Source organism: Brassica napus, chromosome C2 (genome assembly GCF_020379485.1).
Source record: "Brassica napus cultivar Da-Ae chromosome C2, Da-Ae, whole genome shotgun sequence".
NCBI classification, from domain to species: Eukaryota; Viridiplantae; Streptophyta; class Magnoliopsida; order Brassicales; family Brassicaceae; genus Brassica; species Brassica napus.
The window spans coordinates 7,617,043-7,644,301 of record NC_063445.1 but is presented as its reverse complement, the minus strand read 5'-3'; the positions used below and the strand labels follow the sequence as shown (position 1 = coordinate 7,644,301).

Here is a 27,259-nt window from a genome sequence, read left to right as displayed (position 1 = left end):
AAAAGAATCAAATTAAATGAAAATGAAAATAAAAATAATCAAAATTTTAATCTATAAAACCAAAATATTATGGTTGACTTTGAAAAATTATTTTATCTAATAAATCCAAATAATTACCAAACAGATGAGTTATTATATGTACAAAATCATATGTAAATTTAAATAACATAATATTATTTAAAACTCATTTATATATTAATTAAAATATAACTAAAATTATTTAAAATAAAAATAAAATATTAATAAATTACTATAATATATTTACTTTAGAAATCTTTATATCCGTGCATGAGTACGGAAAAATCATCCAGTTGATATTAAGAATACACAAACTTCCTTAATCTAAGCAAATAAAAAAATATTTTTAAATAAAACTAAAAAAATGGAAAAGTCAATAAAGTCACTTTCAAGTCAAAACGACGAAAATCAAAGAAAAAAAATAAGATTTTGGATCAAGATTATTGATTAAGATGATCAAATACTAATTTATCATAATTAAATAATCAACAATTGTTAATCTTTAGGTGACAATAATTCATATGATAATCAAGTTTTAAACATCAATTATCATTGCTTAATTACCATCAATCATGCATGAATTTCAAGTCTTAATAGCCACTAAACATCTCTAACATCAACTCTCGTTGGCTAAGTAAGTACAACATATTAACTGGTTCATTCAACTATTTCATCAAACATCTTATCGACATGAAACAACTTATGATATAGATTATGATTTCTCAACCTTAATCTAGCATTTAAATACACCAATAAATTAAAGATCGTATAGACTAAGCACACAGCATCATATATCAAGCACTAATCACCCTTAGAGCATCATTATCGCAGTATACAACTCAAGTTTCTTAGCATTAATTGAATTAAAAAAAAAGAAAATTGGATTAATTAAGAGGAGACGTATCTTAATTACGGGAAGGAAGAGACCGTGTCTTGAGACACGTGTTGTGTTGTGGGTGTTCAGAAGCAAACCCGTCTCTCTCCCTTCTTCGATTTCGTCGACGACTCCTACTGCGATCTCCTCACAGAGCCGCCGATGGAGTCCAGCGAGTCTTGTAACGAGTGGAGGATGGAGACTGGGTCGGCTTGTAAGAGGGAAGCGAGTTCTGTGACTTTGAGGTCGGTGTAGAGTGTGTAGCCGAGGAAGGATTGGCTTTTGATCGATTCATGTGGACTTCGTGAGATTGGCTTTTGATCGATTCAATTCGATTCTCTCGATCTGTTTCTCGCCATCTGTGTGTGTGTGTTTGGTTCCATAGATAATTTTGGAATCGAATGTTTCCGAAGGGAAAGCAGAGTTGCAGAAATTGAAAAACAGAGAAGAAGGTATATATATGTTAATGTTCTTGTTAATTTTTGTATTTAAATTTTAGAAGAGATGGTTCGAGTGATTATGGATGGCTTTGTTTGAAAACTAGGTCATGATGGTGAGATTCTCTGTGTTTCGTTTAGCCCTGACGGTAAGCAACTAGCAAGTGGTTCAGGTGATACAACGGTTATGCTTTGGGATCTCGACACTGAAACTCCAATGTTTACATGCAAAGGTTTGAAGATGTTTTTTTTTTTAAGTTTATGTCTCTATACTTAGATTCCTTGTAATAAACATAGTTCTTGTAACGTTTCTTCAGGGTACGAGCATCATATTCTCGCAGTTGCATGGTCACCAGATGCAAAGTGTCTTGTGAGCGGTGATAGAAATGGAAAAGTCTGTGGTTGGGATCCAAGCAAAGGAGAATTACAGGGCAAAGCACTTGCAGTTAAAATCTTATTTACTTTATTGTTTGTGAATATTAATATGTTGTGTTGCTGATAGATATATTCAACTTTCTCTTAGGGTCACAAGAAATGGATTTGTGGTATCGCGTGGGAACCAGCTCATCTTAGTTATCCAAGCAGGAGATTTGTGACTTGTGGCAAAGATGGAGATGCAAGGATCTGGGACTTTGCACTTAAGAGAACTCTTACTGTCCTCAGTGGACACACACAAGCTGTGACCTGTATCAAATGGAATCCTCAAACATATATTGAGAGTAACATTTTTTTTGTCTCCTTGGTCTTTACTTTTAAGATACATGATCAAGTTAATATGCTTCTTCAGGGCCATGCCGGGTGGGTGTGAACTCCCTTTCATTGAGTACAGAATATTATGTTCTTCTGAGAGGAGCTTTTGACCACACTAGACAAGTAACATGTTCAGATGAAATGAAAAAGGTAATAATAAGCTTCTGATGATTTTCTACAGGCTTTGCCTCTTCTTTTTTAGTCTGATTCTGATCCTCTCCCTATATGTTTGGTAAGATTACACTTGAAAGATACATCAAAGCAAACGGGAAAGTAGATTCTCCTGAAAGATTAGTGTCTGGTTCTGATGATTTTACGATAATCCTTTGGGAACCATCCGTTAGCTTACAAGGGAAAGGTTACAAGACGTTTCAAGCATCACTACCACTATGTTCGTTTCTACATCCTCATAGACTTTGTCTTCGATCGTTTCCTTTAGAAACTTGTATGTTTTTGTAAGTAGTATTCACATGTCTTAGAAACTTGTATAAATGAAACTAGTATTACTTAATAAAAAGTTTAAGTTTAATAAGGAAAATAAAAAAAAAGTTGGTGTTTAATTAAATTTTTTTTTTTAAGAACCCTTAATAAGAGACTTGCAATGGAGCACATAAATTTGCGGATCTCTTAATCCAGTCTCTTAATTCATTTTTACAATTAAATACTAAATAAGAGACCCATTTAAAGTCTCTAGGATAATGTTGCTCTTATTTACCAAACTCAAAGCTCAAAAAGGTTATACTCACTAATCTTTATGAAACAACCTAAACCATGATAGATTAATGGATAATTAAGAGATTAGAAAGATAAAAACAAGATTAACAAAATAAATCCTTTAACACAATCAAGATTCACAAACATCCAAGTTTATCTACATAAGAAATAAAAAAAAACTAAGATAGATTTATGCCTAGGTAGCTTCGAGTTTTCATTTCTCTAAAATGCTTTTTATAGGTCTTAAAACAAGATGGGTTGATCCAAAAACCCTGGATTAACCCATATAAATATGAGTAAACTGGCCAACTGCTGATTTGCAACGTAGCGGCATGGGTATTGGTCGCTACAGCTTCCTTTTGTAGTGTCATGCGTATAGGCCGCTATGCCCCATGTCTAATTTGGTCTTCACTTCTGAGTCGCCATAGCGGTTGGGCTTTGGCCGCTAGGTGCAGGATACTATTCCCCCCCTAGTTTTTGTACGAGCATTTTGTATTTCTGTAGCAGCCTGAGTATATGCCGCTAGGCACACCACTACAGACCACATTCATAATGGCTTGTGTATAGGCCGCTAGTCTTGGCCTATACGAGATTCCAGACTCCAAAATCTCTGTTTTGCTTGTTTTCCTTTTCCAAATGCCTCCAGTCACCTAAGTACCTGTTTCAAAGGATCCACAATGAAAATGTACATGCAAGGACACTAAATACACCTAGATGTATGCTAAATGAATGATATATATGAGAAATGAGGAAGCTAAAACCATGAAAATATCAATACATCAAACCGCTTTTGTCTGTTTGTTGGGAGCATGATCGGAGTCCCTCCATTTCAGGCCTCCACAATACCTCCTGAACCTGCAACTCCAAGGTTCAGTATCTCAGAGGCTTAAAAGCTATATAGCTTCGTTTTGGCCTTCAATTGGTGAAGCTACTTTCAATGGTCAGAAACAAAAGAACGAGCAGATGATGCTTCTGGGAAAGTTATTCCGCAACTTCCGGTTGAGAATTTCCACCTTTGACTCTCAAAGCAGGTGGTAGTCTTTGGTTTTGATGGGCAACGAAAAACTTTTTCCAGGCTGCTGAATGGAATTACCGACTCGAGGGTACGCCTTAGGTGAAAAATCCAAGAACGGGCTCCGAGAATAAGGAAGAATACATTTTGGCGATCCCGCCTGGATGACTCATTCATATTGTATTGATTAAGTTATGGGGCCAGTAATATAAGAGAATTTGTCTTAAGCTAAGTGTCTCTTTCTTCTTGTTCCATATTCCTCATAAACACTCGCAAATGGGTTATTCATTGGGGAGTGTGGTATATTGATATTGTCTCGGCCACGCCCGGGCTTGACCCCATACACGTGAAACAATCATATGGGGCCCATGATTTATCAAAAAAAAACAAGGTCAACTTTTTCTATTGTTATTAATTAAATGGATCAATGTGTATTGTGGAAAATTAAAAAAAAAGTGACGAGACAATTTTTATACACAAACACAATTAAATCGTACATATCCTTTTATGTTATTTAATATGAATGGATTAAAAAGAACATGGCTGAATTTGTTTGGGTAAAAAAATAACATAACTAATTAAGAATAATTATTTTTCAGGCTAAATTATTCTTTTTTCATAGGAAATTGTGTTTCACTCTTTTTCTACTACCTCCTCTTACGAGTTACAAGACAAAAATTTAAAAATAGTTATTAAAATATATAGATTGTCTATAATATAATGTTTACAATCCCGGTTTCAGATGCTCCAACCGAAAGAAGCTTCTCAAAACTGCAATTGTAAAAGTATTACTCACGATTAACTATATTACAATAAATATTTAATGGTTTGGCTATGTTATCAACTAAGAAAAATATGATCAGAAAAACCTTGATTCTAAAAATTTGATAGATAATTTTTAGAAAAAAATTAAGATGTGTTATTTTACAAAAAGATCAAATTTTAATAGTTTTGAAGATGTTGTAAATTTTTTATTGTAAAATTGATTTTTTATCGAGAAACTTTTTATGTAAGGGCCTCGGTTTTGTATTTAGTATTGGACCCTTAATATCTCAGGACCGGCACTCTCGGCGCCCCTTAAAGCTCTATAAACTCTTTCAAAATTTATGAGATTTCTACCTTACCAATGTGGATTAATCTTAAGAACATCCCATATTCATATTTCTCAAGATTATGCATTAGTCATATAATTAACATCCAGGTTAGGAGGGCCAATGCTTACACATAAGCATCGCTTGGATTCAACAAATATGAAAAAAAAATCTAAAATATTAGTTGAAGCTGAGCTAGATAAACCATTTTCTGAAACTAATTGCTCTTCTTTACAAGCAAGACAATATCGGTTTGGTAGATGTTGAATATTCTTGAATCCCAAATGCTTGTGAAAGATGTGGAGCCTTTGGTTATAATGCAAGAAGGTCTTTCCTCCCTACTACGTCACAAGATTCGGTTTTGACATCAAAGTAAACCCATGTACCAAATGAATAGATCTAGGGCTGGGCAAAAAAACCGAATCCGAAGAACCGAACCGAACCCAATCTGAAAAAGTAGTAACGAATCCGAACTGAAAGTGATTAAATATCCGAACGGGTTCAAAATTTTGGTATCTATAGAACCGAAACCGAACCCGATCTGAAGTATTTCAGATACCTAAATGTATCCGAAATAGATTTATAAATCTAAATATATTAATTATTTTTTAGATTTAATGTATATTAAAAAACCATCTAAAATATATAAGATATTTTTAAGTTGTCTAAAATACTTGAAAATATATACAAATAGTCAAAAGTAACTAAAATAGCTAAATTATACTCAAAACACCAAAAACACTTGAAATATCTATGATTCTCTATCAAAATATTCAAACCAAACCAATTTATATGTTAAGTTTAAGTATTTTGAAATATGTTATTCAAATTTATATGCAATATATTATTTTATCTATGGATTTTGAAAATTTTAAAGTATATAATGATTTTTAAAATTTTAAAATCATTTAAATGGTTTATCCGAACCCACAAAGATCCGAACATAACCCGAACCGAAATTTAGAAATACCCGAATGAGGCTAAAATCTTTAACCTCGAAAACCCGAAACCCGAAAAGACCCGAACCGAACTCGAATGGGTACCCGAATGCCCATCCCTAAACAGATGTCATAGGTGGACACCATTTAATTTTTTACCAAAAAAGTACAAAATAAAAAATTACAAAATGACTTTAAATTTAAAATAAATGAATTTAAAATATGACATACAAGGTTTCCTTATTTTGTAACATATAACCGTTGCCTAGGAAATTAAAATATAACATATAAGGTTTCCTTATTTTTGTAATTTTAAAGCCATTTAATTGTTTTGAATTTTTTTAAATGACTTTAAATTACAAAATAAGGAAACCTTATATGTTATATTTTAATATTTTTTTTAAATGACTTTAAATTACAAAAATGAAGAAACCTTATATGTTATATTTTTCTTATATGTTAAATTTTTTTCTTATATGTTATATTTTAAATTTTTTAAAACGACTTTAAACTACAAATATGTAAGTTTTCCTTAGGCATACGACTAAAAGCATTAAAATGACATTTATCAATTTGATGGTTGATCTGAAACCTTTCAAAACTATATGGAAGATAAAAAGGAAATTGGGTTGTATAACCATCAAACAAATTATAATTCATTATATGTCCAAATATCCTAATACACCAATACACCATGTATCTTTTATATAATAATACTACTATGCCCTCTCACACAACCGGTAAAACCTGTAGACAAAAATAACTAAATTAATAATACTTACCTAACACACATACACCGTGGCCTTTGGAGAATCACATACCTTGTACAACGTGAGTTGATTCTTCTCCATTTTTGATTTGATGTGTAACCACCAAAACCATTTCTGGAGTAGCTTTACCTAGGAGATGGCTATCTGCAACGGCTCACTTGGCTACTGACGGGAAGCTTTGTGCATCTGAAATCTATGGAGTCGCCGACAACGTAAACGGCACCGCCGCGAGGTTCGTCAACTCTTCCTTCAATCGCCTTAATCTTTTCGGTTTACGAAGCGGTTACATGTACTATTCCCACGGATGTTGCCAGTCTTTCTCGCTGTTAATGTCTTTGAATTGACCGGAGAAGATGAACAGTTTTTGTAACATTGTGTTCTATTCTATTTTATGCGTATGGAATAGAAATGTAAAACAATATGTATTATGAATGTTTTATTCATATTATGTAATGTGAAATAGTCTGTTACTATACTTATTTATCATGTATCGTTCCACTTGATGATTAATAAAGAATGTGTTATTTTCTTCACCAATATGTACTATATACTATGTATTTTGTTCCATTCTATTTGGGTTTAGGGTTTAGTGATTAAGATTTAAGGTTTAGTATTTGGAAGTTAGGGGTTGAGGTTTGGGTTTAGTGATAGCAGTTTAGGGTTTAGTATTCAAAAGTTAGATATGGAATTAGCATTTATGAGTTGTGTGTTGGGTTAGAGCCTATACTTTTCAAAAATTAGGTTTGGATTTAGTTTAATATTACAAAATATTATATACTATTTTCAGATTTTGATAATTGGATTTAGGGATTATAATTATGTTTTATATTTGAGTTTAGTATTTTAAAGTTTGTTTTGGGTTTAGTATTTAAGAGTTGTAATATGTATTATGAATGTGCTATTCATGTTATGTAATGCAAAATAGTATGTTACTATACATTTTTATCATGTATCATTCCATTTGACGATTAATAAAGAATGTATTATTTTATTCACCAGTATGTACTATACTATATATTTTGTTCTATTTTATTTGGGTTTAGGGTTTATACTTGGATTTAGGGTTTAGTGATTAGGATTTAGGGTTTAGTACGTAGAAAGTGGGGTTGAAGTTTGGGTTTAGTGACCCTATCATGTATTGTTCCATTTGATGATTAATAAAAAAGTGTTTTATTTTGTTCACCAATATGTATTATACTATGTATTTTGTTTTATTTTATTTGGGTTTAGGTTCTATACTTGAGTTTAGGGTTTAGTGATTAGGATTTAGGGTTTAGTATTTGGAAGGTGCGGGTTGAGGTTTGGGTTTAGTGATAGCAGTTTAGGGTTTAGTATTCAAAAGTTGGGTCTGGATTTAGCATTTAGGAGTTGTGTGTTGAATTAGAGACTTAGAGTCCTATACTATTTCGATGATATGAAACACATTTTGTATTTGAGTTTAGGGTTTGTATTTAGATTTCGGATTTAGTGTTTAAGAGTATAGTATTTAGAGGCTTGGAGTAGGTGGGGTTGGGATAAAATTTATTATTTAGGGGTTTGGATAGAGTTGATCTCTTATACTATTTTGTTATACTAAATAGAACACTTGTGTTTAGTATTAGTAAGTAATGAAATATACCATTTATTGCAAAGGTGTTCTAATTTTATTCACGCTTTACTGTGCATGGTTAACTGCACCGTCATAAATTGCACTATCAGAAATTGCACGCTTTAGGGATCTAGGTTTATAGTAAAGTTTAGTTGCACTATCATAAATTGCATACTATAATAAATAAGTATGTGGTAAATAAATGTTTGGTGTGGTTTCCACTACGTGATGGAATTATAATAATTGTGTTTAATTTCTAGCCATAACTATAATTGATGATGTCATCCACACTCTTCTTCTTTCACCGAGTACCTGTCAAAAGAGAAGGTATAACCGATTCAATCATAGGCAAAATGTTACTAGGTTAATAATGTCAAAATCAATGCTATTGGCTTAATTTCTATTGCAAACTTGGTTATTTGCAAATTCACCCAAAATAAAATTCAAAATAATTCAACTGTTAACAATACTGTTCACTTTTTCAAGAATGTGTTCAGTGGAAAAATAAGGTTTTTGTGTCATAATTTATTTAATGTCTAATCCGATCAATCCATGATATATTAATTATAGTTTAGTTCCACAATTTTTAATAAAAAATGATCTGGTCCATCAGAAAAAATTATATAATAACAACAAAAAATATTGTATATATATAAATAAAATGATCAAATATATAAAAAAAAAATTGTCTATAATATATACAAATAAACTCACCATGCGCTTATCCCAGTTTTATATTATTTGTGCCTTTAATATGAAAGTACACTGTTGAAAAACAACGTCGTAATATGAAGTATCAAAACATGACTCATACAATCTTATATTGGTATGAAGTATCAAAACATGACTCATACAATCTTATATTGGTTTCTAAAGTCTTTTGACAGTTATATCCAAGTTATCAAATTAGTTTTTATTGTAGTTTCTTTTGTAGTGGAAATGTATTTTCTTGCCCTATAATAGGTTGGTGTAATTATCTCTTTTATTCATATAGTTCATTTGTATATAAATGAATTTGTTATTGGTTAATTGGTTTAGAGGCAGTTTACCCCTTATATATAGTGGATATGGTACTAAAAGACCGCTGAAAATTGCAAGTGGTTCGTACATGCAAATGGCAATTAGTACTTTATGAAAGTTATAAGTCATGTTGGTCCACTCCAATTATATATGTTCTTGAACGAGTGTTTGTCTACTCATCCTCCACTCCAAAATCTTAGTTATTTCCTGTCTGAAACCAACCTTGCCAATTTGGTCGTTTTTAATTATATCGTAAATAAGTACAGTGAAACCTCTATAAATTAATAATGTTGGGACTACACCAAAACTATAATTTTTATTAATTTATAAAGATATTAATTTATCGATATACTAATTAAACCAAAAACTCCATTTGAGACTATAAAATTATATTATTTTATAGAGATTTTTAGTGTATATTAATTTATAGAGTATTAATTTAAAGAGGTTATACTGTATATACTTTTTCATATGTTCTTCGTGTGGAAGTGGAAGTGGTTATCCACAACTACAATCTTGACATAATATGATTAGAAGAGATTATAGACCAATTAATCAAATCTCCTTTGACGACCAAAGACTGGTGAGGGACTCTCTTGATGTCAACAAAAGTAGAGTAGTCTTTGTTCATTGCATGTTTCCAAGGTTCCCCATCTTTTTGCATAAACGCATCTCTCCATTCTACTCCTCTTATCTCTAGCCGTGTCGCCGCTGGCCTGTCAGTTATAAACACGTTCTTGTGCTTTTTTTTTATGTAGCAACTGAAATAAAAAAAATGGTGACACGAAGACTTCCTAAAAAATCACATATCTTAATGCTACTCTCGTTCAAGCACGCTTAACTACGGAGGAGTTCTGATGGGATCCATGCATTAGCACTAGTAAAAATCTTCCGCATAGCCACGGTAGTGCCAGTGTAAAATCGTGGCTTATTTGAAAAAGTCACTGTTTAGCTACGGTTAGCCACAATTTTTTAAAAAGCCACGATTATTCTTTTATAGCCACGATTCAGTCACTAAATAATCATGGTTATTTTAGTAGCCACGATTTAGCTACGAAATAACAGTGGCGAATCGTTAGCCACGACTCATCCACTTTATTTTTGTGGCTATTTAGTTTTTCTATACCCTAAACCTTAAACTTCAAAATTAAATTATATATCCTAGATACTAAAACCAAAATACAAATATAACATCTTTTCAAACTTTAAATATAAATGTTAAATTTAAATTCTAAATATAAATTTCTTTAAAATCCATTATAAATCTTAAACCTAAACCCTTAACTTAAACTTTACATACAAAAACCATAAATCTAATGTTTTCAAACCACAAACCTTATATCATACATTAAATCACAAATATTTAAATCTAATTAAACCCAAAATTTATATATTTCAAACTCTAAAAACATTTATACTTTCAATTATTTAATCTTAACATTTACATTTAATCCTTAACAAGTATACTCAAATCCTATTTCTCAAACTATAAACTCTATATTGTAAACATATATCATTAAACCATGAAGCATTATATCTTAAATTCAAAATATTGAAATTTAAATTGAAAATCTTATCAATTTTCTTTAGGTTATGCACTATAATCATAAGCTAACAACTAAATAATAAAAAGAAAAGAAATACTGAAATCTAATGCTAATTCCTAAACTAACTTCTCATTGGTCAAAAGAAGAAAGGAACGGATTACCCCCTGTTAGATCACAACCATTCATAAAGATCCATCGAACGGCCACAACTACACACGCTTTTTATGTTTATTTTTAATTTATTTTCTTCTTCCTTCTCTTCTCTCGTCTCTGATTTTTTTCTAGATCTAAGTTTCGTTTTCACACAGATCTCTCTACCGCTCACACATCTCTCCATCTCTGCTCACAGAAGAAACATCAATGCCTCTACTCACATATCTATGTTTGTTTCTTATCAGTTGTGTATGTATTTGATTTTGTTTTGATAGATGACAGAGACGGAGGTGGACTGCGACGGTAACGAAGATGGAGAGACATAGATGGCTGAGGAAGAAGACGCGACGGCAGGAAGAAGCGGAGGTGATACTGAATCTTTTTCGTATTTGCGTTTTTCAGATTTCGATTAATGTGTTTATTTTGTTTCAGATTTTTAAACTAGGAAGAAGAAGAAGAAGGAGAAAAGACAAAGGAAGAAGAAGAAAAGCCAAGATGAAGCTTCGCTGGCTCCTTCCAGAGCCAATATTGAAGAAGATGAAGGTGGTGCGGTGGTGCGTGTATCACCGGCGACACGGGGGTGGGCTATCACCGGAGGAATGTTGCGCGTGGTTCATGGCCTGGTGCGCGTGGTGCTGTGCGAGGATATACATATATAATAAACATGTAATTTATAAGATTTTATATTTTATTAATAAATTATTTTATTTTTTATTCTTGTTTATTTTTTTTATTTTTAATTTTAATAAAACCACGGTGAGATAGTGGCTAACCGTGGTTATTTGTTGTTATGTTAGCCACGAAAAACAGCGTGGTAAAACCGTGGCTCGTAGTCACGTTTAGCCCCGTTTTTTTCCAGCTACGAGGCTATAGTCACGGTAAATTTTCAATCCATAAGCGTGGCTTATTTACTTTGTAGCCACGTTTTTCTCTTTTATAGCCACTGTATTGTAGTGGCTATGGAGTGAATTTTTACTAGTGTAGTGCTAGTATGATCGCACCCCGTTCTTGTGCTTTTTAGCTATCGCATTTTGTATATATATATATATATATATATATATATATATATATATTGTTAGAAATATATGTTATGATAATAGATGGACAAATGGGGGAAATTTGAAACATGATTTGATGTAAAGGGACAAATGATTTAGTGTGGCAAAATTTTCCCCATTTCACTGTTATTTAAAGATCGGGGTGAAATGGAAAAAAAAAGTGAAAGACATGAGAAAAACTTGAAGTCATTTTTAGTCTGAGACATTTTTGTGCGATTTCTAAAATATTCTACTATTAAAAGTAGTATTAATATACAAGTAACGTTTAACTTTCATAAATTTCTTCCAAACTATTAAAAATATTTTTGTTTCGGTCTTGTTTAATTCCATTTATATACAAGTTTTAAAACTTAGCGTTAGTTAAAAATGCATACCTAACCTTTATGAAAAGTAAAATCATATATTTGAGGACAAAATCAAAACCCAGACTGAGATATGGTCTATCCCTAGTTATGATGGCTATGAGGTCGGTATATATGGACCGTCTGATGTAAGTAGGTTCGATAAGGTCCTTACCATAAGGGCTAGTTCAAAATAGGCTAATATTTTAGACTTGAAGTCTAGACTTCAGATGTGAGAGCCAAGTCAACTGTCCTACAACTGTTAACTGTTAACTGTTAACTACAAATCAAAAATAGCATGTTTGATTAATCCAATCTGTCTCGGTTATCGCAGGATTGGTATTACATATATGTTGGGAACCGTGCACGTGGTTGGTCTTGGCCCTATTTTTCGTAATCTTAAATTTGTTCCGGTTCTGATAAACCGGGTTTGGTCTACAAAAAGAAGCAGATGTGCAATGTAGTTTGAGATCCCCCCCCCAAGGGTTCTTCCGCTTCCATAACTATGTAGATTCAATGCAACAACTCTTACACTGCCCCAGAAAAAAATACATGTATAATAATTAGAATCCCAATTAACAAGTTAAAAATGTATCTCATGTGTGTTCTTTTTTCTATACTGTAGATGTCTTTTGGGAACTGGTACCTTCTCCCACTCAGATAAGTCTAGGGTTTTAATATGCAATGTCATTATGTTCGTGAGACCCCTAAACCCCTAAACCCCCAAAAATACAAATCAGTTTATATCACATTAAGGTTGTAACATATGTTTTGTTGGTGTTTATAAAGACCTTGAACCAGGGTCGTTTGTGCAATGCACCATGAACTAGCCATGAGACCAACCGTAGCCAGAATATATAATCTGCACCAACAAAACGTTAGATTTCTTATTTAATAATCAAACACTAAAGAAATTTGGTATTTACTTCATTGGCGATATATAGGGCCGGCCATTCGCAAGGTATGGCTTTTCATTGCGCAAATTATGAAACCCGTAAACCACTTGAGCATCCATACCTATACAAAGTTAGTAAATGTAGAAAACTCCTTCATAGCCATTCGTGGATGGAGGCAGCTCTCCCTCTACCATATAAGAGCATCTCCAAAAAAATTCTTTATTTTAGAATTCCAAACTCTAAATTTAAAGTTTCAAAGTGTTTTTTTTCCAAAATAAAAAATTCAAACTTAATTTCAAAATTATTTATATTTTACACTATGGTCTTTATATTTGTTATAATTAATATAAATCTACTAAATTTTTATAAATAACTAGCACATATATAAAAATATCAAGGTACTATTAATTACTAGAAAGAAAAATACATAATTAAATGCTAAACTACAAAAAAATACAACATTATTCCGTAAAATTACATTATTCGGTTACACAAAATTTGTTTGGACAATATTTTAGAGATTTTGGAGGGTTCCAGAGAAAATTTATCAGACTATTAGTGTTGCTTTAATATTTAAATTTCTAATATTCTTGTTGTCTAATTCTAGTTTTAAAATATTATTAATTTTATTTAATTTTGTGTGTAAAATTTGAATTTATAAAAATAAATTTGAATTTATAAAAATAATTATTTGAGTTTATAAAAATAAATTTAAATTATTTATGATATATGAAAATTTTAAGGATTAAAACGATAAATGAGAAAATACTTAAGAATCATAAATGTGATGTGCAATTGTTATAAGGATCAAAATCAAAATAAAAAGATGAAACTGCAAATTTGGAGTTTTGAGAACTGAAACTTTTCATTTACCAATTAAATGTTCTCCGTAGGCATATCAGCCTCTACATAATCCTTAAGCCACCTAGGTGTTACAAAATATATATATATATATATATATATATATATATATCCCCTAGACTATATTTGCGAAGTGATTTATACGCCTGGATCAGAGATTCTCTGATGGCTAAAGCCTCAGCCATGCGCGGCGAGGAGACGTTTGTCTGAGCCGTGGAGCCTCGGTGAAGTTCATGTGCCTCTCGATCTGAGAAGATCCAAGCTAACCCCACTGCTCTCTGGTCCGATCTCCAAGCTGCATCCGTGTTACATTCGGTTACATAGGTTATTTGGGGGGGGGGGGGCGATTGGTGTTGGAGTTACGATCGGTCTAAGCGCTTGTGCTCTTTGATGGCTTTGATTGCGGTCTCTTGGGGCGTGAGGGCCTTTTGCTCGAAGATGAGAAGATTCCTAGAGGTCCAGATCATCCAGCTAAACCACGCAAAGGCATTACCTATTACTCCCCAGGGCGGTAGATTCTTCCAATTGACTGCGGCTTGGAGCATAGAGCGAAAGGTAGTTTCTTCAGTAGGGAGGATAGTGTCTTTCCAAGGTCCTAGGGTCCAAACATCCTTTGCATATTTGCAGTGGATGAGAATGTGATCTCTCGTTTCAAGTTCTCCGCATCTAGAGCAGTTTGTGTTCACTAGCAAACCTCGCTTTTGTAGGTTGGCGCCTGTGGGAAGAGCATCGTTAGCCGCCTTCCAAAGGAAAAAAACTTTAGTTTGGGGAGGAGCTATGGTGTCCAAATGAGTCTTTTCCAGTCCATAGAACGCTCCACCATTGAAGGTGAGTTCATCGACTGTTGTTGTGCTGCTTGGGTGGAGAAATACCCTGATTTAACTGTGTAGTTTCCTGACTTTTGTAGGGGTCAGATATAGGAGTCATGTGCTCTGAGGATACTTGGTCGTAGTGAGAGGATGTGCGATGCCAGTTCTGGGAAGATGTTGTCAATTCGAGCTTTGTTCCATTCTTTTGTTTCTCTTGATAGAATGTCTGCCACTACCAAGTCCCTGTCGTGTAGGAAGACCGGGCCGATGGGCTTCAGATTGGTTTAAGGACTGATCCATGAGCCTGTCCAGAGGTTAGTAGTTTCTCCATTCCCAATAGCTTTGCCAAGGTGGTTTAGTAACAAGTCTCGTCCTGCTAGGACTCCTCTCCAGCCATGGGAGATCGCCGCTCCTGCAGGTGTCTTGAGGAAGGAGGAGTTATGGCAATACTTCCTTAGTAGTATCTCTGCAAGCAAGCAATCCGGTTTTGTCAGCAGTCTCCAAGCAATTTTTGTGAGTAAAGCGTGGTTGAAGGCTCGGATATCGCGAAAGCCTAGCCCCCCCCAAGCTCTTTGGTTGGGTGAGTTTATCCCAAGAAACCCAACAAATCTTCCTCTCACCATCTTTTGTGTCCCACCAAAACCTCACTAATACTGATTGTCTCCTTTTGCACAGGTTGATGGGGAGCTCAAAACATGTCATAGCAAAAGATTGAGTAGCTGAAAGCACAGACTGAAGCATTGTCGCCTTACCCGCAGTTGAGAGGAATTAGGTTGACCAGCTAACTGCTTTCTTTTTCGTCCTATCAACAACCGACAAGAAGAGGTCTTTCTTTTTCTTTCCAAAATGCTTGGGTCTTCAAAATGCTTGGGGAGATCCAAGTATTTTCTTACTCCACCCTCTTTCTCGATGCCCAACTGATCTTTGACCCGTGATCTTATCTCAGGAGGTGTTTTCGAAGAAAAAGAGATGGAGGACTTCTGTGCATTGATCATTTTGGTATACATATAAAATCACACCTGGTCAACGGGACATTCTTGTGTGGCCTTTAAAGAATAAGGATGGTCCTCAATTTCACCAGAAGGCATTGCAAATTTGCAATCAAAATATTCTAACTGCATCAATATTCCGGCGTTTGTCTAACGGTGCTGCTACGGAGGATAAGGAATCGTCTTTACGGAGAATGCAGTGGCTGATTGCGACTCGGAGGTATTTGGGAAGCTGCATAAATCTTTGACAAAGCTCTGCTTGAGAGACCCTTATGCTTTCCAGATTTACCAGTTGATAGACTTTCATCGCTCCGAACGAATCGAGAGAAGAATAGTGTGGAATCATCTTCTCCATCAATGAGTCTTCAATGGACGACGGCGAATCCATCTCTCTGTTTCCAGAGGGAACCCCCATAAAAGATTGAAAAGTTTCAATCTTCTTGAAGACTATTTGACGGACCAATCAGGGTTCTTGTCGACGAATCTTGGATCTTTATTTTCATTTTTTTTTAATCAAGGAGGAATAGAGGAGAGAGGCTTGCTTTGTTTTTGTGTTCGACCGTTGCATTCCCACCAAAGTTTGTCGACAGTTCGTTGGAATTGTTTTAATGGGCCCATCATTTTAGGAAACAGATGCTATTGAGCTTATATTAAGGCCCATCTATGAAGCATATCCAGGAACGGATTTTTTGTTCCCGGCGGTTAAACAAAGCCGGTGACGAGAATGTCAACGTCACTTATAAAGTTATACATCTGTATTATTAAAAGAGAAATACCCATTTGAAAATGATTTTACTTCATTAATTAAACTTCCTTTTTTTTGCTTGTCTTTTTCAGTTGCATTTATGAAATATCCTAAAACGAATAAAACTACCTAATTTATTATTTGTCTTTTCAGTTACATTAATGAAATATGCTTAAATGAATTTAAACTTCCTATTTTATTGTTTGTCTTTTTCAGTTACCTTAATGAAATATCCTTAAATAAATTTGGACATAATGTCATTTAATCAACAAAAAAAACTCATGAGTTATCCTTACGTGCATAATTTTAATAATGGAGATTTTTAAAAACGTACATCATTAAAATGTTACCTAAAACATACAGCACTAATATATAACATGCATCAATAAAACTAGAATTTGACTCACACAATTGTACGGATATTATTTTCAGTTGATTAAATTTAAAAATAATTATTTATTCAAAAAATATTTAAGAATGGCTATGTTTTTAAAAATTATATGGTATTATTTGCTCATAACTCATTTGTCATTTGATAAATTGTTAGAAAGAAAATTTTAACATAATATAACTCAGTTATCATTTGCTAAATTTATGGTTTTTATTTATATTTTTTACTATTTAATTATAATATTTTCATTTTATATTTGAAAGATAAATGAATTTTCTTTCAAACAATATTTTTGTAAATGTATTTTTTAAAAAATAATCAATTAAAATTGTTATTATCATTGAATATCATTATTTTTGACGTAATTTGAGTTTTCGTTTACATCAAAACTTATCATATTTTAGGATAATTTTAATTTAAAATGTAATTTTCATATTTTTCAAACAATTTCTAAAAATAGTTTTTAAATATTTTGTTATAATTGTTAAAAAAATATTGAATTGCATTTCAAATAAAAAAAATAAAGATATTAAAAATATTCTAATTAAAATATGTAAAATTTAATATAGTTTTAAGGAAATGGTCAAAATAAAAAAAAATACACATAAAATAATCATGAGCTTTGTTAACTGGACGGATCATAAAAGATATCGCACACGAAAGAAAAATTTATGTTTTTAAAATTATCTAATAAACTCTATACTCATTTTTTTATATTTTTTATATGATATCACACATTCGTAAAAAAATAGATAGTTTAAGATGCAAAAAAAAAATATTTACTTAATGAATATAATATGAACGAATATTACAAATACATCATTTAATAAAATAAATAATTAAAAACTGAAAATTCATATCCGCGCTGGCGAGCGGATCAGGGTCTAGTCTATATTACTAAAAGAGAAGTACCCATTTGAAAATGTTCTTACTTCATTAATTAAATTTTTTTTTTTCTTGTCTTTTTCAGTTGCATTTATGAAATATCCTAAAACGAATAAAACCCTAATTTATTACTTGTCTTTTCAGTTACATTAATGAAATATGCTTAAATGAATTTAAACTTCCTATTTTATTGTTTGTCTTTTTCAGTTACCTTAATGAAATATTCTTAAATAAATTTGGACATAATGTCATTTAATCAACCAAAAAAACTCATAAGTTATCCTTACGTGCATAATTTTAATAATGGAGATTTTTAAAAACAAGAATCATTAAAATGTTACCTAAAACATGCAGCACTAATATATAACATGCATCAGTAAAACTAAAATTTGACTCGCACAATTGTACGAATATTATTTTCAATTGATTAAATTTAAAAATAATTATTTATTCAAATATATTTAAGAATGGCTATGTTTTTAAAAATTATATGGTATTATTTGCTCATAACTCATTTGACATTTGATAAATTGTTAGAAAAAAAAATTTAGCATAATATAACTCAGTTGTTATTTGCTAAATTTATGGTTTTTATTTATATTTTGTATTATTTAATTATAATATTTTCATTTTATATTTGAAAGATAAATGAATTTTCTTTCAAACAATATTTTTCTAAATGTATTTTTTAAAAAATAATCAATTAAAATTGTTATTATCATTGAATATCACTATTTTTGACATAATTTGAGTTTTTGTTTACATCAAAACTTATCATATTCTAGTATAATTTTAATTTAAAATGTAATTTTCATATTTTTCAAACAAATTCTAAAAATATTTTTTAAATATTTTGTTATAATTGTTTAAAAAATATTGAGTTGCATTTCAAATAAAAAGGTAAAGATATTAAAAATATTCTAATTAAAATATGTAAAATTTAATATAGTTTTAAAGAAATGGTCAAAATAAAATAATCATGATTTTTGTTAACTGGGCGGATTATTATTTATTTGATATCGCACACGAAAGAAAAATTTCTGTTTTAAAAATTATCTAATTAACTATATACTCATTTTTTATATTTTTTATATGATATCACACATTCGTAAAAAACAAAATAGATAGTTTAAGATGCAAAAAAAATATTTACTTAATGAATATAATATGAACAAATATTACAAATACATCATTTAATAAAATAAATAATTAAAAACTGAAAATTCATATCCGCGCCCGCAACCCAAACCCGTCCGACCATAAAATTCTTAATTCAATAACTTTTGAGTAGACATGTTAATTAGGACCGAAGCCCGCAACCCAAACCCGTCCGACCATAAAAATTACCGGGTTTGGGCTTAGTTTTATAAGTCCAAAAAAAATTGGGTCTTTCGGACTAAGCCCATTTGGGTTTTGGGCATTTTGGGCTTAAACCCGTTTGGGCTAGGGCCGGCCCGAAAATCTAATATTTTATATTTTAGCTTAAATATATCATTCTTGGAATCAAAATCATTATTAGTATTGATATATTATTTTAATATTTTTATCCAAACTCTAATGAAACAAATATAAAAGTTGTTAATGCACTTTATTGTTTGATCATTACAAGTATTACATTTGAAATTTTACAAATGTACATTCTTCTTTTATGCACAACATGTGTTTTTATTTCAAAATACAAAGTACGAAAGATTTGACTATGTTTATCATAAATTTTGTTCTCTTATATATTTAGTTTTAATTTGTATTTGATTATTTAAATCTTATTAAATTTGGTTTGTTTATAATATATTTTTAAAGCATACGAAAAGGTAAAACATTTTTGATAAAGAAGAAAAGTTTAAATTCACTTTATATTAAAATTGAAACTTATTTTTATGAAAATTCATATGTATTAAAACGATTGAAGTGACAATGATAATTATTTCTCAAAAAGCCCCAAAAAACCTTAAAAGCCCTATAGCCCTATAAGGGACGGGCGCCGAGATTTGAATTCTAGGTCCAAAATATTTCTGGGCCGTACCGGATTCAAGTATTTACGGGCTTAGCGGGTTTGAGCCGGACCGGGCCAGCCCGAATTTACACCCCTACTTTTGAGTGGGTCTCTACATGCAGCATGTCGTGGTCAAGACTGCGACAGATATCGATACGAGGCCATACCGGAAACACGGTGAAGCATGAGGAGGATACGTGGACTTGTAAGAACCAACTTAATCTAGTCAGTTACGAGTTTGTGTCTGAACCATTGATGTGGAATGTGACATTATTCTAGCGGAAGAACAAAGATTGTTCTCTCTTTTTTTTTTTTTGTCTTCTAAGTTATGGATTGATTGATTATTGAGTTTGTAAATTTGCTAGTAGTTGTCTAGTTGATGAATATCCTTTTTTTTTATTATTTGAGGAGCATTAAAAATAAATAACCTTTAGATCATGTGTTTATTACAAGTGTGTCATTTCTTACGTGGCAACTCCACAAGCTCTCTCACCTATTCTATTTAAAACCCCTTTGTTAACTAGAGTAATTACACATCATGCCATTGATCAAAACATTATAATTACCTTAGTTTTGTCTACATTTGTCACATATATACGTTGATACGTATTACATCAAACCTTATCATTTATTTCTTGCGTTAGTTACCTTAACCGAAGTTATACGTATTACATCAAAGATTTTAAAATTATGTTAATTACCTTGACTGAAGTTTTTCATTAATTTGTTTTAATACAAAAACATTACTGACATACATAGTGGTCTAATTTTTTATTCAAAATGAATATAGATGCGAAAAAGTTAATGTGCGATTATCAATCAAAAGTTATTTTCTGAAAAATCCTAAAAAGTATTTAATGATCAATACGTGCTCAAGTGATTGATTTTCTAAAAAATGCGAAAAAATATTTATTCTCTTAAAAATATATCAAGAGGAAAACTTTGTTTTCTTAAAATAGTGAAACAGAAGAACCATGCATATGGTATATACTTGCCCTGTTTCATTAAATTGTTAGATGATCTCTGCCTTGCGATTGTAGAAACTAAGGTACAATACGATTTTCTGGCATACAATTATAAAAACTTACCTTAGGTGATCTATCGTAATTAAGATTTTAACGCCAGCTTGCATAATGCAAATAATGGCGGAGCAAATTGCCCATGATTCAAACGTGATTTGCAAGGACGAAATTGATTGATGATTGGGAAAAAAGAAACTTTTAATAACTTTGATATTTTTTTAAATTACAAATTTGGTAAATTGATGGTAATAATACGTGATTTGCGAGGACTTAACTTTTGTATATAAGGAACGTAGATTAAGGTTCAAATTATTGTAATCAATTAATAATCGTGAACTTTCTTGAATTTGTTCAATTGCGATTGATAAAAGGAAGTTTGCATTAGCTATTTACAATATTAAAGTAATTCTCGACTAAGATTGGAGCGCAAGTTATGTGTAATATTCGATTTAGTTACAGCCATTATTTTGAATCCATATCACATGGCGATTCCTTTTTAGTATAAATATACGGCTTCTATAATTCAGAAAACTCACCACACATTTCTTCTCGACTTTGCTCATATCAAAACATTCTCTCAAGCAATCAAATGGCTGGCTTTAACTCTGTTTCCGATTTGAAACCATTCAAGACATTGTTTCTTTTACATTTTATTAGTCTATTGCTTATGTTTCGTTTTATTTTATATTTATAATTTATTTTATGCAAACAAATATACAATTTTTAAACAAAAATTCTGCAGTTTAATTTAGATTGACATACTAAATTTCGTCTAACCCTTACTTTATAACATATAGTATTTCTTGCTATGACTTTAACTTTTATTATGTCTACAAATTAAAAGTGATAATATTTTGAAATCTTTTTACTCCGCGCAGGGCGCGGATTATCACCTAGTTATTGTTTATTTTTCAAATCATATAAGTCAGAGATTTACTTTACGTATATATCATTTATGGATTTATGCAAGATTCATTTAAATATTTGTAGACTGGTCCAAAAATCATAATGTAAGGAAACACTTCAATGTCGGTATAGTTGAGTTGTATGAGCTGTATTAACTAAATAAACAACATATCATATAGATCTCCAACTTCCAAATCCAGAAAGTATCATTAACTATCATTTGAGTGTCATCTGTAGCGTTCACATTACGTATCTATTTGTGGACAGAGGATTGACAACGTCATTAGAAAATGTGTAATCCTTCTTTTCCAGGGAATCGGTTACCCTAATTGATCAATAGTACAAGACTCTGTGGTACAAAGTTTATCGTCTACCTAAGACATTATACTAACAAAACGAATGCAATCTTATTAGTATATTGATTTCTTTTATTATATATATGTTGAAGCATATGAGCTGTTAGATGTTAAGTATACTTTTCGGATATAATAAATCAATTTGTCTATGTTTATGTAGAATTATGATGACCACATTTATTTTGGAAACTCGATATATAATAACGTACATTTTGTCACAATTGTCCGACAAATTAAATTGTGTAGACCTGTCATAGGTTTAAAGTATCAAAGTACATTAAAACTTCTATAAATTAATAATTTTTATAAATTAATAAATTTTGTTAGTTCCAATTTGGGCAGATGTAAAATATGACACAAATCGATAAAATAATATGATAATAATATTTTAAAAACTTCCATGTAAATATATAATCCCATTAAAATCATAAATTAATAATTTATCTATATATAATTTTATATAAGTACAAAATAAATATTATATTATTCATTTTATATTCACAGTGAAAATATCTTTATTTTTCTTAACATTTTAATATATTTTGAAAATAGTTAGTAAAATTATATCGAAAACCATTTAACAATCATATAAAACATAAAAATATACACCAAATAAGATAATAAAACAATATGAAAGTCAAATTTCTAAAATTTGAATAACGTACATACGATAAAATCAAATATTTTCATATTTTATATATAAACATATTAAAAATAGAAAAAAAAATTAAATAAGGAAACTTTTGTAAATTAAATAAGGAAACTACTTAAAACCTTCAAAGAGAACTAGCCCAATCAAAAAACGGCAAACGTGGGAGATTCAAGTGTTACCATTTTTTCACAGTTAGTAAAATGAAATCTTTTAATAACTTATTGTACTATAAACATTTGAGATTTGCATTATTTTCACAGTATCAGGATTCAGAAAACCGCCTTACCCGCATATAGAATTAGGAAAATACCTTGGCTTGTGTATAATACGAGAACCCATAATTAATAGTTTAATATGTACTAGAACCTGATCTGCGCGCCAGCCCAAGTATGAATTTTCAGTTTTTAATTATTTATTTTATTAAATGATGTATTTGTAATATTCGTTCATATTATATTCATTAAGTAAATATTTTTTTTTGCATCTTAAACTATCTATTTTTTTACGAATGTGTGATTTCATATAAAAAATATAAAAAAAATGAGTATAGAGTTAATTAGATAATTTTAAAAACAGAAATTTTTCTTTCGTGTGCGATATCATATAAATAATGATCCGCCCAGTTAACAAAAATCATGATTATTTTATGTGTATTTTTTTTATTTTGACCATTTCCTTAAAACTATATCAAATTTTACATATTTTAATTAGAATATTTTTAATATCTTTACCTTTTTATTTGAAATTTATGAAATATTTTTTTAACAATTATAACAAAATATTAAAACAAATATTTTTAGAATTTGTTTGTAAAATATGAAAATTACATTTTAAATTAAAATTATCCTAAAATATGATAAGTTTTGATGTAAACGAAAACTCAAATTATGTCAAAAATAATGATATTCAATGATAATAACAATTTTAATTGATTATTTTTTAAAAAATACATTTACAAAAATATTGTTTGAAAGAAAATTCATTTATCTTTCAAATATAAAATGGAAATATTATAATTAAATAATAAAAAATATTAAATAAAAACCATAAATTTAGCAAATGACAACTGAGTTATATTATGCTAAATTTTTTTTTCTAACAATTTATCAAATAACAAATGAGTTATGAGCAAATAATACCATATAATTTTTAAAAACAGTCATTCTTAAATATTTTTTGAATAAATAATTATTTTTAAATTTAATCAACTGAAAATAATATCCGTACAATTGTGTGAGTCAAATTCTAGTTTTATTGATGCATGTTATATATTAGTGCTGCATGTTTTAGGTAACATTTTAATGATGCACGTTTTTAAAAATCTCCATTATTAAAATTATGCACGTAAGGATAACTCATGAGTTTTTTTGGTTGATTAAATGACATTATGTCCAAATTTATTTAAAGATATTTCATTAAGGTAACTTAAAAAGAAAAACAATAAAATAGGAAGTTTAAATTCATTTAAGCATATTTCATTAATGTAACTGAAAAGACAAGTAATAAATTAGGCAGTTTTATTCGTTTTACGATATTTCATAAATGCAACTGAAAAAGACAAGCAAAAAAAAATAGGGAGTTTAATTAATAAACTAATAACATTTTCAAATGGGTACTTCTCTTTTAATAATATAGATGTGTCTAGACAAAATAAAAGTTATATGTCTAGGTTCACTGCAGTCTGCAGATTATAACGGCAAACCTTTTTCTTCTTATATGTGATGTGTGTTCTTTTTTTTTTTTTGAGCAACCTATATGATGTGTGTTAGTGTTCGAGATAAGTGTGTATTTTCATATATTATATAACGCATGTGCCGCGCTGGGAGCCAGGGATAGGGCTGGACAAATAAACCGAACCCGATCAGATAAAAATAAATCTGAACTGATTCGAAGCCGACATAAATATCGAATGAATTTTTTTTTTATGGTATTTCGGGTTATGAGTATTATTCGAACCAAACCTGAACTTAAATGAATATACGATAGAGGCCGAAACATTCAAAATCCAAAAAAAAAAAACTTATACCAAATATGATCTCAATTTCTAATATGTATCCAATATACACTAAGATATTATTAATCATCTAAAATAATTATCTATTACATAAATGTTGATGGTTGAAAGTGGCAGTTGAGGCTTGAAATTTTTAGATTTTGGTTTTGTTTTCAATGAATTTTTCTTTTCATTTCATGAGAACTTGGTTTTTCGTTTTATGCTTTCATTTACTTGGTTTTCTTTCTATCAATAAATGTGTTTACCTTTCATTTGATTTTGAATGATCACGTTTGATGTTTTTTCTTATTTTTGAATCGATTTTACTGATGTTTCGGTTACAAAATAGGCACAAATTAAGTACTTCAAAACCGAAGAACTGATTTAACTTATGTTTTGGTTACACAATAGGTATAAATCAAGTACTTTAAAACCGAAAAACTGATTGGGACCCGAATCTGAAAGTACTTCAGGTTGTACTGGTTCTTTGAAGATTTACTAACCCCGATCCGAACCCAATAGAACCTGAACCGATCCCAAACCGAACTTTCATATAATCCGAATGAGACTAATTTTGATAAACCCGAAAAAACCGAGACCCGATTAGGACTCGAGACCCGATTAGGACTCCGAATGTTCAGGCCTAGCCAGAGATACTAGCAAAAATTCATATATGTATATAAATATTATTCATAAATAAAAATAACGACCGGATAATAATAATAAAATATGTAAAAGTATAAAAATAATAATAACAGTATGTAATAATGTAATATAATAGGCAATACTTTTAGAGAAATTAAATGGATGAATCAATTGTGTTACATGCCCGGCGGGAATTTCGGGAGGTGTATCTTTGGCTGATGATCGAAGCAAAACTTTTCTTTTTCTTCTTTCTACGGATACATTCAATGTTATTGCATTGCACCAAAGCTGAGCCCACATGTATTGATGACCAAAAGAACATAAAAGAAACAACTGTCTTTTTATTATTTGTGTATTCAACAAGTACAAACAAGTTCATTTGCTTACCGCGTACAACAAGTTCGATTAGATATAAGAATAATCTAGATTGCCATACATGTCCCAACTCGATAGAAAGGGAAATAAGCAAGTGTGCAAGATCCATGATGGGACCAATTATTTCTTAAAGTATTGGATCATTTTTTTTTTGGATAAATCTTCGTTTGCTGATGAATTGCTGATATCTTATTCTGTATGACTCGACATTGGTCCATAAATACATACAAAAATGTCTCAAACTGTATAGAAGAATTGTGATAAAGTTAATATTGAACAGTCAAATATAGATTATGCATATAAAAATTATTAACGGAAAACAGTATAAATGTAAGAATTACGTACTTTCAAAGACAATGATTGTATTATATATAGTGAGAGAGAGAGATCGTATAGATGATTTTATTTTTGCAAGGGTTTTTTATTAACTGAAAAAGAAAAGGACATATTTTTGTGTGGTTGCGATGGTCCCTTGTCACTGAATAAATTATCACCTAAGTTTTTGTTTCATGTAGTGAATGTGCCTAAAGATAAACATGAAGGAAGGCCATATGATCCAAACAAATCAAACACAGATTCAGCATTTATTTGTGTATCTGCAATATTATTTATTATTCTTTGACATTAATTCTCTAATCGGATACCCAATCTATCATATTACTGCATGAAAGGCACCACTCATATTAAAATTTATATCAAAAGTTTATACATTAATGCATATGAAAACTATACTTACTTTAAATAAACCATAATGCAGTGGGGAAAAACCTTGCTCATATGGGTATTTCAATTGCATTCCGACGCCATTAATTTTTTTTTTTTGTATATTTTTAATAAGTAATTTTTTTATTAGCCTTCAATTCTTCATCAATGAAATTAAACATGAGAACTACCAATTAATGGTCTCATTAAAAAACTACATATTAATGGTAATATCCATGCAACACTAGTGAGATACTAAATAATTAATAAGTTATTCAATTCTCGTATTTGACTAAGGATTCATTAATACTTATATTATATGAAGTTTAGCTTTCGAACACCAGAAAACGCGGAATTATGCAAATTAATGGAAAAAAAAAACTTACAAGAGATCTGCATCATGGCGCAAGGAGTACCGTCAAACGTGGATCTCATAGGATGACTTGGTGATGTAGTAAGGCGTGAATCCTCATAAGTCATGTAGAATTGTCGGCTATAAAATCGTTTGTAATGTTTCTCATATAATAACATAATTATCCAGTGTTAAAAAAAAAAACTTCTTAGTCTCATAAATATAAAAGCAAAACATAATATTATTAATAAAAATAACAATAATAATAATAACATTTTTTGGTGTTAAAAACATATACTAATATTTTTTAAGGTTGGTTCCTCTATTTTTTTCTTATTCCGCGTTAGCAATTTCCGGGTGGACTTGTATTTTTTTT

General features: G+C 30.5%; 1 protein-coding gene and 2 long non-coding RNA genes across 4 annotated transcripts; 2 read left to right on the top strand and 1 right to left on the bottom strand.

Moving 5' to 3' along the window:
• The first annotated feature begins 678 nt into the window (after positions 1–678).
• LOC106431389 (notchless protein homolog) lies at positions 679–4,251 on the top strand. Of its 2 annotated transcripts, none has more exons than XM_048747091.1 (6): positions 679–1,344; positions 1,437–1,562; positions 1,647–1,774; positions 1,853–2,015; positions 2,117–2,229; positions 2,317–4,251. In XM_048747091.1, the coding sequence occupies exons 2-6, from the start codon at positions 1,517–1,519 to the stop codon at positions 2,536–2,538; spliced, it is 672 nt and encodes a 223-aa protein (XP_048603048.1). In that variant the 5' UTR covers positions 679–1,344; positions 1,437–1,516; the 3' UTR covers positions 2,539–4,251. The 2 variants fall into 2 exon arrangements, with proteins under 2 accessions (XP_048603048.1, XP_048603047.1); XM_048747090.1 differs by having other exon boundaries at positions 1,853–2,048.
• LOC125581510 lies at positions 2,898–5,328 on the bottom strand. The gene is made up of 2 exons (XR_007319128.1): positions 3,572–5,328; positions 2,898–3,451 (listed from the first exon to the last, which is right to left on the bottom strand). It is a non-coding gene; the product is annotated as an uncharacterized LOC125581510 (long non-coding RNA).
• Positions 5,329–9,186: 3,858 nt separating this feature from the next.
• On the top strand, positions 9,187–11,626 carry LOC106431402. The gene is made up of 2 exons (XR_001286189.3): positions 9,187–11,278; positions 11,345–11,626. It is a non-coding gene; the product is annotated as an uncharacterized LOC106431402 (long non-coding RNA).
• Positions 11,627–27,259: the final 15,633 nt, after the last annotated feature.

Bases quoted from the DNA above. Each gene is read 5' to 3' on its own strand.
- LOC106431389 (XM_048747090.1), top strand. From the start codon at position 1,517: ATGCTTTGGGATCTCGACACTGAAACTCCAATGTTTACATGCAAAG. The intron at 1,775-1,852 runs GTTAAAATCTTA...ACTTTCTCTTAG, and splicing joins TACAGGGCAAAGCACTTGCA to GGTCACAAGAAATGGATTTG. The intron at 2,230-2,316 runs GTAATAATAAGC...ATGTTTGGTAAG, and splicing joins GTTCAGATGAAATGAAAAAG to ATTACACTTGAAAGATACAT.